This window comes from Nannobrachium achirus (assembly GCF_963921795.1).
Source record: "Nannobrachium achirus genome assembly, chromosome: 4".
In the NCBI taxonomy this organism is placed as follows: domain Eukaryota; kingdom Metazoa; phylum Chordata; class Actinopteri; order Myctophiformes; family Myctophidae; genus Nannobrachium; species Nannobrachium achirus.
The window spans coordinates 8,282,014-8,296,714 of NC_137813.1; the positions used below are offsets into that span (position 1 = coordinate 8,282,014).

A 14,701-nucleotide genomic window follows, 5' to 3' on the forward strand; every position below is an offset into this window, starting at 1 on the left:
GTCATATTTTTCAGATTTGGCCACCAGACTGAATGCTAGTGAAAACACTGTGTTGAACTTGAAGGAAGAAAGTGAAGGTAAGTTGGAGATGACTTTAATAGATTTTGGAGATTTTCAATAGTTTTATTAAAGTAATTTATTTTATATGTATTACCCACACAAACAAAACAGCTTGAGTATTCTATGTATGACGTACTGTATGACTGATCTAATACCAATGCTGTGTTGATTTCAGCCAACCTGGCTCAGCTGTCCAGCATGGAAATGAGGCTGAATCTGAGTGAAAGTCGAGTGGAGGAAGTGAACAGACACGATTCAGGTATGTACTTTCAATGTTGAAAACTGCCAATAAATATGGGTTCTGATTAATGTGGCTGTTGATAAATACTTTATAGGCTCTGTGCATATTTTAGTCCCAGGTGTTCTGTTTGGAAGGTGGCATACCTGTTTGCTATTCCGGTTAATATGTCTATAGCTTCAATTGATTGGCTGAAACATACAGTAGGGGTTTAGGGAGACGTCCTGGTTTGGCAGGGATTGTCCCGGTTTCAAGCTGCGTGTCCCGATTCCCGACAAATACATCTAAAACACTAATATGCCCCGGTTTTCAACATTCACTACAAAATTGTCCTGGTTTTCCCCAGAATTAAAATAATAGTGTTGTTTTCAGTGGTTGCATAGTCGTTTAACATGTTCTTTTCATGAAAACATGCTCATCTAACCAATCAGAAAACATGAACAAATCCGTTGCGTGTCTGAATTAAACGCTGAGGCTGTTTGTCAATCACTCACTGCCTGTATGCAACCCTATGTGCACGGACATTAGAGGATGGGCTTGTGCCTGCGCCGTGAACGTGCACATTGCTTTGAGGCTTCCAGGATTCAGGGAACAGTGGTTTGCGTCCTCGTTTCAGCGGCTGAATTATGGTCACCCTAGTTAGGGGATTATTTTTTTATTATTATTATTATTTTAACTTTCACTAAGTTTCTCTGTTATATATTTTTCAGATTTGGCAGCCAGGTTGAATGCCAGTGAAAACAATGTGAAGGACTTGAAGAAGGAAAGCAATGGTTAGTTGGAGATGACAATGTTTAAAAGAAAAGATCAGAGAATAGATTTTTATTTGTAATAGTTTAATTAATGTAATTTACTTGTATGTATTACCAACTCACATAAAACTGCATAACTATTCTATGTATGACTCCATAAAGTGTCTTGAGATAACTTGTTATGATCTGTTCTGATTTGACACTTTAATAAAATTGAATTGAATTGAATGACGTATGACTGATCTAATACCAATGCTGTGTTGATTTCAGCCCAGCTTGCTCAGCTTTCCACCGGGCTGAATGAAAGTGACGACCAGATTGAAGATCTGAAGAGACAGCATGCTGGTATTAAATTGTTAAATGTTGCTGTTGTCCTCAGATACAAAAACGATTTTTGAAAACTAAACTCTTGAGATTAGTCATCTGTGTTATTTTATGATCAGTGTCAAGTTTATGGAGTTTTAATCCCTACTGTAACAGTCTCATAGAGGCTCATTAGAAGGACAATATCAATCACCAGAAGATAGACATGTGTTTTCAAAGAGTCTAACATTGTATAAATGCAATTTGAAGTCACATGTAGGAAGGGGTGTGTCTTATGACATGAATATGAAATATCTAAATATTGAATCAAGCTAAAATAAAAATCCAAAAATGTTTTTGTTTTCAGCCAACCTTGCACAGCTGTCCAGCTTAGAAATTAGGCTGAATCTGAGTGAGCATCGAGTGGTGGAAGTGAACAGACACAATGCAGGTTATGTACTTTCAATGTTAGAAAACTCATGTTGAAAACTCTGACAATATTATATGCCAGTACTAATTAATGTGGCTGTTGATACATCCTTTATAGGCTCTGTGCTATTCCTGTTAATATGTCTATAGCTTAATTTGATTGGCTGAAACATACAGTATAGGGGTTTAGAGGATTTTTAACTTTCACTATGTTTCTTTGTTATATTTTTCAGATTTGGCGACCAGACTAAATGCTAGTGAAAACAGAGTGATGGACTTGAAGGAAGAAAGTGAAGGTAAGTTGGAGATGACTTTAACCGTTTTAGTGCCAGCCCCTAGAGGGCGCCAAAGAATGCCAGGGTTTGTCCCATAGGCGAGCGCCTTAGCATCCGGGGACTCACGTTGCAGTGACGTGCATGCTCACGTTCGTGCACGTCATGGAAAGGTCCCGGATGAAAATGGCTACAGAATAACTATTAGCATTTTGTCATTTAATTTTTTTTGTCATTTTAGGCGATTTCGCCGTAAATAAACCTCGCGCCACATCCCTAAAAACACAATCCAGAGATATGGGCCTCCAAAGATGTGGTTTTTCATTGGATTCGGCGGCGATTCGCGGCAACGTTCGCGGCTAACGGCCGGCCGGGGGGGCTCCCGGATTTCGATCACTGGCTTGAAAATTTAGGCTCGGGCTTCAGAAGGCCTCGGATCATTTTATTCATTTCATTAAAAAAGCCGAACATGTTCGGGATAGGCACACTGGACTACGTTCCGGAAGCGGCGCTGAACATTCAGTGAACATTGGGGGGCTCAAAAATGTATTTTAAACCATTTTTAATGGAATATATCGTCGGACCATGTAAAATGGCTAGCTGGCTAGCGTAGGACGAGCCAGGACCACCCACGACTCTACAAGCAGCTCAGGGTAAGTCAATTAATAAAAAAAAAATTGTATTGGATTGAAATAAAGCCGAACATGTTCGGGATAGGCACAGAATGATTAATAGATTTTGGAGATGTTCAATAGTTTCATTAAAGTAATTTGTTTTATATGTATTACCCACACAAACAAAACAGCATGAGTATTCTATGTATGATGTACAGTATAACTGATCTAATACCAATGCTGTGTTGATTTCAGCCAACCTTGCTCAGCTGTCCAGCATAGAAATGAGGCTGAATCTGAGTGAGCGTCGAGTGGAGGAAGTGAACAGACACGATTCAGGTATTGTACTTTCAATGTTGAAAACTGCCATTACATACCAGTACTGATTAATGTGTCCGTTGATAAATCCTTTATAGGCTCTGTGCATATTTTAGTCCCAGGTGTTCTGTTTGGAAGGTGGCATACCTGTTTGCTCTTCCGGTTAATATGTAATAGCTTCAATTGATTGGCTGAAACATACAGTAGGGGTTTAGGGAGACGTCCTGGTTTGGCAGGGATTGTCCCGGTTTCAAGCGTGTCCCGATTCCCGACAAATATCTCTAAAACACTAATATGCCCCGGTTTTCGACATTTACTACAAAATTGTCCCGGTTTTCACCAGAATTAAAATGATAGTATTGTTTTCAATTGTTGCATAGTCGTTTAACATGTTCTTTTCATGAAAACATGCTCACATGAACAAATCCATTGCGTGTCTGAATTCAACGCTGAGGCTGTTTGTCATCACTCACTGCCTGTATGCAACCCTATGTGCACGGACATTAGAGAATGGGCTTGTGCCTGCGCGGTGAACGTGCACATTGCTTTGAGGGTCCAGCTTGTCCTCGTTTCAGCGGCTGAATTATGGTCACCCTAGTTAGGGGATTCTTTTTTTTACTTTCACTAAGTTTCTCTGTTATATATTTTTCAGATTTGGCAGCCAGACTGAATGCCAGGGAAAACAACATGAAGGACTTGAAGAAAGAAAGCGATGGTTAGTTGGAGATGACAATGTTTAAAAGAATAGATCAGAGAATAGATTTGTTTAAATAGTTTAATTAATGTAATTTACTGTATTACCAACTCACATAAAACTGCATGACTATTCTATGTATGACTCCATAAAGTGTCTTGAGATAACTTGTTATGATCTGTTCTGATTTGACACTTTAATAAAATTGAATTGAATTGAATGATTTGACACTTTAATAAAATAGAATTGAATTGAATGACGTATGACTAATCTAATACCAATGCTGTGTTGATTTCAGCCCACCTAGCTCAGTTGTCCACCGGGCTGAATGAAAGTGACGACCAGATTGAAGAACTGAAGAGACTGCTTGCTGGTATTAAATAGTTAAATGTTGCTGTTGTCCTCAGATACAAAAAACGAATTTATTCCCAGATTTGACAGTTATTCTGCTAATTTTCCCTGACTATCTGTGCATACCTGTTTTCTATTCCTGTTAATATGTCTATAGCTTCATTTGATTTGCTGTAACATACAGTATAGGGGTTTAGGGGATTTTTAACTTTCAAGATGTTTCTTTGTTATATTTTACAGATTTGGCCACCAGACTGAATGCTAGTGAAAACACTGTGTTGGACTTGAAGGAAGAAAGTGAAGGTAAGTTGGAGATGACTTTAACTCATTCCCTGCCAGGCCCGATAGTCCCGAGATTATTCCAATGTCTTTCCCCGCCAGGCCCGATAGTCCAGAGAATTTAAAAAAAAAAAAAAAAAAAAAAAAATCAAAACATTTTTTTTAACCGTTTTAGTGCCAGCCCCTAGAGGGCGCCAAAGAATGCCAGGGTTTGTCCCATAGGCGAGCGCATTAGCATCCGGGGACTCACGTTGCAGTGACGTGCATGCTCACGTTCGTGCACGTCATGGAAAGGTCCCGGATGAAAATGGCTACAGAATAACTATTAGCATTTTGTCATTTAAATTTTTTTGTCATTTTAGGCGATTTCGCCGTAAATAAACCCCGCCAGGCCCGATAGTCCCGAGAATAAAAAAAAAAAAAAAAAATCAAAAGTTTTTTTTTTTCAAAAAAAAATTTTGACCCCAAAAAATGGAGTAGGCATGATAGCAATCGCGAAATTGCATGTTTAACCCCCATAGCAACCCCATCTTTCAAGCATGGCAGCCATTTTGGCAGCCATCTTTGTTAAACATAGTGGCTGTTATCTCATGAATGCCTGAACGGATTTCCATTCGGATTTTTTTGTTTGAAAGCTGTGAGCAATGTGGACACACGTGGTGCATTATCTAGGCATGGGTGTGCATGATCCGTGCACACCCAATTACATGGAAGTCTATGGAGACGAATGGCAGGTGGGAGTACGGAGGTATGTTAAAATGGCGGTCAATGTGTTAATAGATTTTGGAGTAGCCAATTATTATTTTTCTCCCCAATTCAGTTCTTAAGCGAATAAATTCCTCCCCACCAGAGTTGGGGTCGGTTACTCAAAAAAGTAGTGCACTACATATTACATATTACCTTTGAAAAAAGTAGTGCCTTACACTACTTCATTACTTCCTGGAGAAAGTAACTAGTTACACTACTCGTTACACTACTTTTGAGTTACTCCATAAAAAGCCTGAGATGCATTGCCAACATATATTAGATGTATTAAATATTTATTATATATTATTCAAATACAATACAGTTATGTTGTTCAATGAAATGAGTCCCAGGGCTCACGGGTGGTCATTTGAATGAGTCTAATAATAATAATATTATTAATAATAAGAAGAAGAACAATAAATAAAAATGATAATAATGTAATTATTTCTGAGCCCCTGCATGTGGCCTTGTTGTAATTTAGGTTTGTGCAGCTCATGTACATTCATGGGTTTATTCATTTATTTATGGACATACAAGGTTTCCACCTGACATTATATAGCCTATAGTTCTGAATCCATATGTCGGTCAGTTTAAGCAGATTTCATTCCATTTGGCTCCTATGAATTTTACAGTCCAGAGGTGGACATGACCTGGCGGAGATTTTCCCCCCACAGAGCGCAGCAGGTCATACTGTATAGCAGGCGAAAGTGATGTAACTAAATGAGATGACTCCGTGTGCAGCAGAAGCACTAAAACAATGTCAAACTGATTCTAGCAGCGGAAAACTTACCATTTGCTTAAAAAAGCAACATAACAGCGATGTTTTTGCATAAGGAATTATTAATTGTCCGTCATCATCATGACAGCGTCATGTCAGAGTCTCAGAGCTAGGTGAGGTGCTCTTTTTCCCTCTCTCTCTCAGCCTACCCTGCATGGATTTCCAGTAGGCTAATATCCAGTCGCTGGATATTTAATAGGGGGTTTTTATTTATCTTGTCACATGTAGGATATTAATCTAGGCTGTGAATCAAATGTCGGCTTTGCGCACCTCGTGATGCGCTGCCGTGCCACTCTTTTTTTCTCTTTTCTCTCTCTCTCTTTCTCTCTCTCTTGAAACATAGGCAAAAGGTAATTCATTTCTTTGCTTGATATTATAAATCTCCTTATTTGGGGGTTTTGCTGTTTTTATTCCCTTGTAGCCTATTAATCTATATGCGACGGTTATCAAATGTCGGGTGGCTGTGTGTTGCTTGATTGCAACAGTGTCACCATGACCTGCTGCTGCGCTGAAAATCAAATGTGTTATCAAATGTGTTTGATTACCTCTTCTTAGGTTAGTTATTTTAGGGAAATGGCAGTTCCAATGTTCTAAAAGACATGTGATGATGTTTACAATCGGTTCCTGCTGAAGGCAGAAGCAGGAACTGCAGGCACGAAAGTAGCGAGTAGCGAGTAACGCGACCAGTATTTCTAATGTTGTTAATATATTCGGAGGAGTAGTGCCGTTACACTACTTGTTACCGAAAAAAGTAGTATTATTACATTAACGCGTAACGTGTTACACCCCAACTCTGCTCCCCACTCACATTTGCCACTGCTGTTGAATCGTACCGAATCGGTAACCAGCCTCTTCGCCTATAACATTTTCGCCACAACACATTTGGTCTTTTCGCGTGGCACTTTCGCCGTGGAGGAGAGACTTTCACCAGGCCTGTCTGGTCGATTCACCGCTGTTGAAGAGCCATTTCGCCTACCCTCAGACTGTCCGTCTGTCCATGTTTGCATGCCAGTGGTGTTACCTGTCAAACAACGGTGACGGCTATCCTATGCACTGCCACTCCATAGAAATCACATTAATACAGATTAGAAGTTAGAACTATTGGAATCATTAGGGTTTTGCACAGGGCAAAAAGTCCACAGCCCGGTCCTCCTAAAGCACAATGTTATTTCTCTCTGATGCGTCCTCTCTTTGAGGCGCATGCAGCACACAGACTGGGCAGCTCAGAGTGCCAGTGGCGTCAGTTTAGAAAAAGCTAAGGCAACATGACTGGTACCAGTCATGTTGCCATACCTTAGCAACAGATGAAAAGTACATTTTATTATGTCCCCCTGTAGCCAAGGTATGGCAGTTGCCATAGCTTGCCATATAGTCCTTGGGCTAGACGAAATATCGGTACCGCTGAGGTGGCAAAACCTCACCTATACTAAATTGTTTTTAGGGTCAATATAAGTAAATAAAAATATGATAGACTTTCCATAGGAGTAGCTTTTCATATTTTTTGCCATTTTGTTATTTTCCTCTATAGGCGGATTTTCATTCATGCATATCTTGGTATTAGCTCATGTTCAGGACATAATTTGCAAGGTTTTATATTATATATTTGGTATTATTTTTAAGGGGACACTTTGAGCTTTAATTCAAGCCCTTTTATGAATATGTATGACAAGTACAGTGGTCACTGGAGTTCTTCAAAACTTGAATAACTTAATTTTTCCCACAATTTCCGCCTAAACCATATATTTTCTTTTAGTTCTGTGGCATCAAGAAACATCAGAGACACAAAACACAACAACTAGAATACAGACATGACCCTAAGGACTCAGGAAATGTATAATTTACCCACAGTATTTCATTCTGAGGTGGTTTCAGCCTTAACTTAAACAAGCACTTTTTATTAGAAAAAAACAGGTCAATAGGCCTTTGCCTATATAAAAGAATACCACTAAACCTCCCTAAACATTGATACAAAAGGTTTTACAATTGATTCTGGTACCTTTAGGCATGCTTGAGAACATCCCAAAAATCCAGGAAGATATATTTACCATAAAGGCATCATTTTCAAGATGGCACCCAGGATGGCTGCTTGGAGCTTAAAATGGCTATATCTCAATTATTCCATTTATAGAATAAAAATAGAATAATATATATCTTATATATCTCAAGGACACTTCAACACCAACTCTGGGGGAGCCCTGGTTTGAACTAGGAGCCTTCCGTTTCCCAAGCTACCGTTTTACCTCCTGAGCCTGCCGCCCCATGATTAGATAGCAGGCCTGGAATTTCGTCATTTTAGGACACTTGCCCTTTGGTGTTGTCCATTTTTTGAGGGCACAAAGGCCAAATGCCAGGGCAGGAAGGCCAACAAATAAAACAATATTTTGGTCCATTGAAAGAACTAATTGAATAATGATGATTTTTTTATATGTATACTATCTGCTACGAAATAAATAAATTATGCTATTTACAATTTGATCCTTGCTCAGCCCTGCACCAAGCAAAGATACTGGATTGGTTTTAAAAATGTTGACAAAAGACACTGGTGTCTACATGACAAGAAAGAGACTGTGGAGAAAGTGGTACAGTCAGCTGGGGCATTAAGGCCACTGTGGCCTCAGGGAATGCCATTTTTTGGAGGGGCACAAGGCCAAACTGAGGTGCAGCCATGGCCTTCTTGGCCTCCCTGAAATTCCTGCCCTGTCTGGTAGTATGCTCTAAACTAGTGGTTCTCAAAATCTGTATTTTCAAGAACCTTTATAACTCTGAGAGGGTACAAATGTAACCACATTATGTGTCCATTAGGATCCATTTTCACACTCCCAGAGGTAGAGAAGGAGTTATATTGCATGGTTGTTTGAATATATGAGCCATTACTTTGGCACCCAAGGTGATCAATCACCAGTCTGGTTTGGGACAGTGAATGTCTTGGCACAAAGAGGAGACCTGGTTAAGTCCACTTGGAAAATCTGTTTCCAGCTACACCCTTGCTCATTCACACCACATAGCCGGGGCCAGTAATCGGACGTGGGACCTTCAGTGTCCCAGTTGGTCTCTCAGGTACGGCCATCCATTGCCTTATGGATGGAGAACAGGGTCTCCGTTTACAAGCTTATGGAAAGTAGTCTTGTCCAAAGTAGATGGAAGTTTTGAAGTGTACTGTATGACAGCAACCATTTAAAAGACATCCCCAGAGGTGTTTGGCTGGCACAGTGGTAAAGTCCCTGCCCATCACCACAGAGGTTGTGGGTTCGAATTCATCCATGCCCTCTTGGGTGGAAAGTCCACATATTCCCCAGGGCGGGGTTGCACCAGCTGTTACTAAGTTATAACGTAGCCTAGTTGTAACGTAAATGGCTTCTAAGTCAAGACTTACGCATTACTAAAATGTCAGGTGTTGCACCACACAAATTTGTTCTTACGTATCTCTAAGTAACAACTAAATATTTACACCACCCCTTGGGCAGCACTAAGTCTTTACTAAGTAACCTATCTCTATGGGAGAGTAGAGCAACTTCACTACTAACGTGGCAGACATCATTATTTCGGCTATTTAATTAATTCAACAATGAAACGACCCATCTGTTTAAAACATACATTAAGCCCTATAGGCCTATACATTTCGGCCATTTGAAAATAGCCGATCTACAAGCTCACGATGTGTCTGCTATTAATAGAGTATTTCTATATTGCAGGATTGATATTTTTTTAAGTAATTTGAGTACTTTTCAACCACTGCATATACAGCACAACAGCGAATTGAACGGTGTGCTGTCTTCCCCTGTGTCTCCAAATATGCGTTACTAGTTACGTTATGCCTTAAGCAGTCGTCGTGCAACACCTGTTAGTAACTCACTTAGTTACAAACTAACTAGTAGTTACTAAGCCTCTAGTAAGGACTTTACTCCCTAACTTAGGGCAGACCTTACGTTCTGGTGGTGCAACTGGCCCCAGAAGGTTAGCATTGTAACACCTGAACATCTGCCCCAAATGACCAACTTTCTTAGAGCACTGGTTCTCAATGTGGGGTCCACAGAGGGAGTCTAAACTCTAAATGGACCCTTCTATGTCTGTAACTCTGTAAACTTGCAAATAGAACCTAATGGAAACACATGGTTACATTGTACCCTCTCAGAGTTATGGAGGTTATTGAAATTAAAATGTTTGACAACCACTGTCTTAGAGCATACTAACACATCATTGGGCGGCAGTGGCTCAGGAGATAGAGTGGCAGCTTGGGAAATGGAACGTTCCTAGTTTGAACCCGGGTTCCCCCGGAGTTGGTATTGAAGTGTCCTTGAGCAAGACACTGAACCCCTAATTGCACCTGATGAGCAGGTTCGTGCCTTGCATGGTTTCCTCCTCCATCAGTGTGTGAGTAAATGTTTGAATGTTAAGTACATTGTCAAGTTCTATGTAGATGCAGTCCATTTACCATTATGGTCTGGATGGGAAAGGTAGAGGGAAATGGTAGCCATGAGCTGGGGCTGAAACCTGAATGAATGTTTCTCTAGCCTAGACGGTCTCATGAAGGTCATTCATATCTGCTGCTCTTGTATGTAAATGTACTACTGTCTGTGGACCATGTCAACTTCTTAAGAAATGTGACAATCCGTATAGGTTTCTTCCAGAGGAGTCAGAATATGGCAACGAACAGTGCGTACATCAGGCCAGGGTACTAAAGTATAATCTGATTTTTAGTAGGAATTGAATCTTAAAAAATCTATTTTCTTTCAATTGCCTGATATTCTAGCTCCATCAAAAAATGAAATATTGGTTCGTTTTTCCAATTTCTGAGCTTGCAAAAAAATCAGGAAATTGCTTCAAATTTTCTCAATTTTTTGAATGTGTGATTTGTATTTTGTCATTATTTGATTTGGAACCAACAAAGGAAAAACATCTTTAAAAAGGTGTTTATTTAATTTTTTACCCCATTACAACTATCAGAAAATGGGCCCATTTTTCCAATGTTCTAGCTTGCAAATAAATCAGAAAAATGCTTCAATTTCTGAGTGTTTGATTTGTATTTTGTCATTATTTGATTTGGAACCAACGAATGAAAAACATCTTTAAAAATGTGTTTATTTGATGTTTTACCCCATTACAACTATCAGAAAATGGGCCCATTTTTCCAATTTTCTAGCTTGCAAAAAAATCAGAAAAATGCTTCAATTTCTGAGTGTGTGATTCGTATTTTGGCATTATTTGATTTAGAACCAACAAACTATAAATAGGCCCATTATTCAATTTTCAAGTCCAGGAAAGAAATTGTCATCATGAATGTCACGTGACCATGTGTCAAGTCACATGGTACACAACTTCAAAATAAAAGCTGTAGGCTAGTCTAACATCCAAGTAATAGGATCAACAGGCAGGCAGGCAGGGGGTCCATGAGGGGTTTACAAGGGGGTCCATGGCTGGTTCCCAAAGTGTGGTTTGGGGACCCCCAGGGTTTCTATGGCTGGTTCACAACAGCCTGGTACAGCCATGGCTGGTTCCCAAAGTGTGGTTCGGGGACCTCTGGAGGTCCATGACGGATTTCCAAGGGGGTCCATGGCTGGTTCTCAAAGTGTGGTTCGGGGACCTCTGGGGGTCCCTGAGGGGTTTCCAAGGGGTCCATGGCTGGTTCCCAAAGTGTGGTTCGGGGACCTCTGGGGGTCCCTGAGGGGTTTCCAAGGGGGTCCATGGCTGGTTAGCAATAAGTGTAATAGTGTAATAGGTGAAATAGTGTAATAGTGCATTCTTATCAAAACCTCCACCAGCTGTCAGTCTGTCTGTCAGTCAGACTTTCAGCCACACTTTTGCCCTTCTCATAGTGGTTTTGGCTGCCAAATCACTACCCCCATTTCTCCCTCTTCTAGCGCCACCATGAGGCCGCTTCTTGCAAAACACATTTTTGGACACTGCTCCTACAAATTTTGCCCTAAAATCACGCAAAGCGGTACACAGTATGTCTACAATCATGTCATCAACATGGATCTGTCTGAGATAGCGCCACCATCAGGGCGATTTTTTCAAACACATTTTTGGACTCTGCTTCTACAGATTTTGCCCTAAAATCACGCATTGCTTTTGCTTTGCGTGATTTTAGGGCAAAATCGCCCTGATGGTGGCGCTATCTCGGACAGATCCATGTTGATGACATGAGTGTATACATACTGTGTACCGCTTTGCGTGATTTTAGGGCAAATTTTTAGGAGTAGTGTCCAAAAAATTGTTTTGCAAGAAGCGGCCTCATGGTGGCGCTAGAAGAGGGAGAAATGGGGGTAGTGGTTTGGTAGCCAAAACCACTATAAGAAGGGCAAAAGTGTGACTGAAAGTCTGACTGACAGACTGACTGACAGACTGACAGCTGGTGGAGGTTTTGATAAGAATGCACTATTACACTATTTCACCTATTACACTATTACACTTATTGCTAACCAGCCATGGATCCCCTTGGAAACCCCTCAGGGACCCCCAGAGGTCCCCGAACCACACTTTGGGAACCAGCCATGGACCCCTTGGAAACCCCTCAGGGACCCCCAGAGGTCCCCGAACCACACTTTGAGAACCAGCCATGGACCCCCTTGGAAATCCGTCATGGACCTCCAGAGGTCCCCGAACCACACTTTGGGAACCAGCCATGGCTGTACCAGGCTGTTGTGAACCAGCCATAGAAACCCTGGGGGTCCCCAAACCACACTTTGGGAACCAGCCATGGACCCCCTTGTAAACCCCTCATGGACCCCCTGCCTGCCTGCCTGTTGATCCTATTACTTGGATGTTAGACTAGCCTACAGCTTTTATTTTGAAGTTGTGTACCATGTGACTTGACACATGGTCACGTGACATTCATGATGACAATTTCTTTCCTGGACTTGAAAATTGAATAATGGGCCTATTTTTTGTTTGTTGGTTCTAAATCAAATAATGCCAAAATACGAATCACACACTCAGAAATTGAAGCATTTTTCTGATTTTTTTGCAAGCTAGAAAATTGGAAAAATGGGCCCATTTTCTGATAGTTGTAATGGGGTAAAACATCAAATAAACACCTTTTTAAAGATGTTTTTCCTTTGTTGGTTCCAAATCAAATAATGACAAAATACAAATCAAACACTCAGAAATTGAAGCATTTTTCTGATTTATTTGCAAGCTAGAACATTGGAAAAATGGGCCCATTTTCTGATAGTTGTAATGGGGTAAAACATTTAATAAACACCTTTTTAAAGATGTTTTTCCTTTGTTGGTTCCAAATCAAATAATGACAAAATACGAATCACACATTCAAAAAATTGAGAAAATTTGAAGCAATTTCCTGATTTTTTTGCAAGCTCGGAAATTGGAAAAATGAACCAATATTTCATTTTTTGATGGAGCTAGAATATCAGGCAATTGAAAGAAAATTGATTTTTTAAGATTCAATTCCTACTAAAAATCAGATTATACTTTAGTACCCTGATCACATAAGACATAAGTTCCTATAGGGCTAGTAGATCTGGCTTACAGGATAACTTGACTACTTTGTGGTTATTTAAGTGATTAAAATACTAATACATATTATACATGCTTCCAAAAGTGTGTCCTAGTTTTTAATGTGAGAGTTAGTGTTATTTATTGTTTTTATGTAATATAGTATAATGGGACATCACCTTGGGAGGGACCTTGCATTTGGCAATAAATTATTAACTGGTGTTAATTTCACTGATTCAGTCACATTCCTTGAACCCCAAAACCTTGGGTTAAACACCAAAACCACCTTTCTAGGTTGCATAACAAATGAGATATAGCCATTTTAAGATCCTGGCAGCCATCCTGGGTGCCATCTTGAAAATGTGGCCTTTATGGTAAATATATTTTTTGGGATGTTCTCAGGCATGCCTAAAGGTACCAGAATCAATTGAAACCCTTTTGTATCAATGTTTAGGGAGGTTTAGTGCTATTATTTCATATAGGCCTATTGACCTGTCTATTTCTCATAAAAAGTGCTTGTTTAAGATAAGGCTGAATATTACCACCTCAGATTGAAATACTGTGGGTAAAATATACATTTCCTGAATGCTTATGGTCAATTCTGTATTCCAGTTGTTGTGTTTTGAGTCTCTGATGTTTCTTGATGGCACAGAACTAAAAGAAAATATATGGTTTAGGCGGAAATAGTTATTTGTATTTGTTTATTAAAGGTTTGAAGAGCTCCAGTGACCACTCTACTTATCATACATCTTCACAAAAGGCATTGAATGAAAGCTCAAGGTGTCCCCTTAAAAATGATACCAAACATATAATATAAAACATTACAATATGTCCTGAACATGAGCTAATAAAAATATATGTACCTGTGTCTAAAATGCAAATTTTCAAAGGGGTATGGTAACTTTAGCAGCTGATAGCACCACTTAAGCTACCTGTCTGCAAGGTCTATCATATCAAAACTTAATCTAGAGATGTATAGGAATACAAAAATCACAACTAGAATTTGCCACCCCAGGTGGTACCGATATGTCAAATGTTGAGTCTGAGCCTAAGGACTAATACCCAATTGACGCCTTTGCAGAGCGCACCATTCAGCAAAGACAGAACAAATGCTGGGCTCGCAGTTTGATAAAAGCTAATGAATGCCGTTTTACCCACCTGTAGTCCTACTGTCCCTGTCAGTCACGGTTTATTTAGTGTCGGCGCTCCTTCGCTTAAGCCTACATCAATCCATCAATAAAGTCACCAAAATGTCATTCTTTCATCTCAGAAACATAGCAAAGGTACGACCATTCCTGTCACAACCAGATGCAGAAAAGATTATTCATGCCTTCATCACCAGCCGCCTAGATTGTAACGCCTTATTCACAGGACTCCCAAAACATGCCATAGATAGATTACAACTCATCCAAAA

At 40.0% G+C, this 14,701-nt stretch overlaps 1 protein-coding gene across 1 annotated transcript in view; it reads left to right on the forward strand.

The window, feature by feature from the left end:
* Window positions 1-239: 239 nt before the first annotated feature.
* Window positions 240-14,701, forward strand: part of LOC308282618 (uncharacterized protein) — a gene marked incomplete at its 3' end in the record, with an annotated part of 31,932 nt that continues 17,470 nt past the window's right edge. The window contains exons 1-9 of the mRNA XM_080723003.1: window positions 240-319; window positions 1,009-1,071; window positions 1,321-1,395; window positions 1,721-1,804; window positions 2,016-2,078; window positions 2,924-3,007; window positions 3,639-3,701; window positions 3,979-4,053; window positions 4,272-4,328. Coding sequence (XP_080579129.1) covers window positions 259-319; window positions 1,009-1,071; window positions 1,321-1,395; window positions 1,721-1,804; window positions 2,016-2,078; window positions 2,924-3,007; window positions 3,639-3,701; window positions 3,979-4,053; window positions 4,272-4,328 — 625 coding nt within the window. The 5' untranslated portion in view covers window positions 240-258. The remainder of the gene's footprint in view (window positions 320-1,008; window positions 1,072-1,320; window positions 1,396-1,720; window positions 1,805-2,015; window positions 2,079-2,923; window positions 3,008-3,638; window positions 3,702-3,978; window positions 4,054-4,271; window positions 4,329-14,701) is intronic.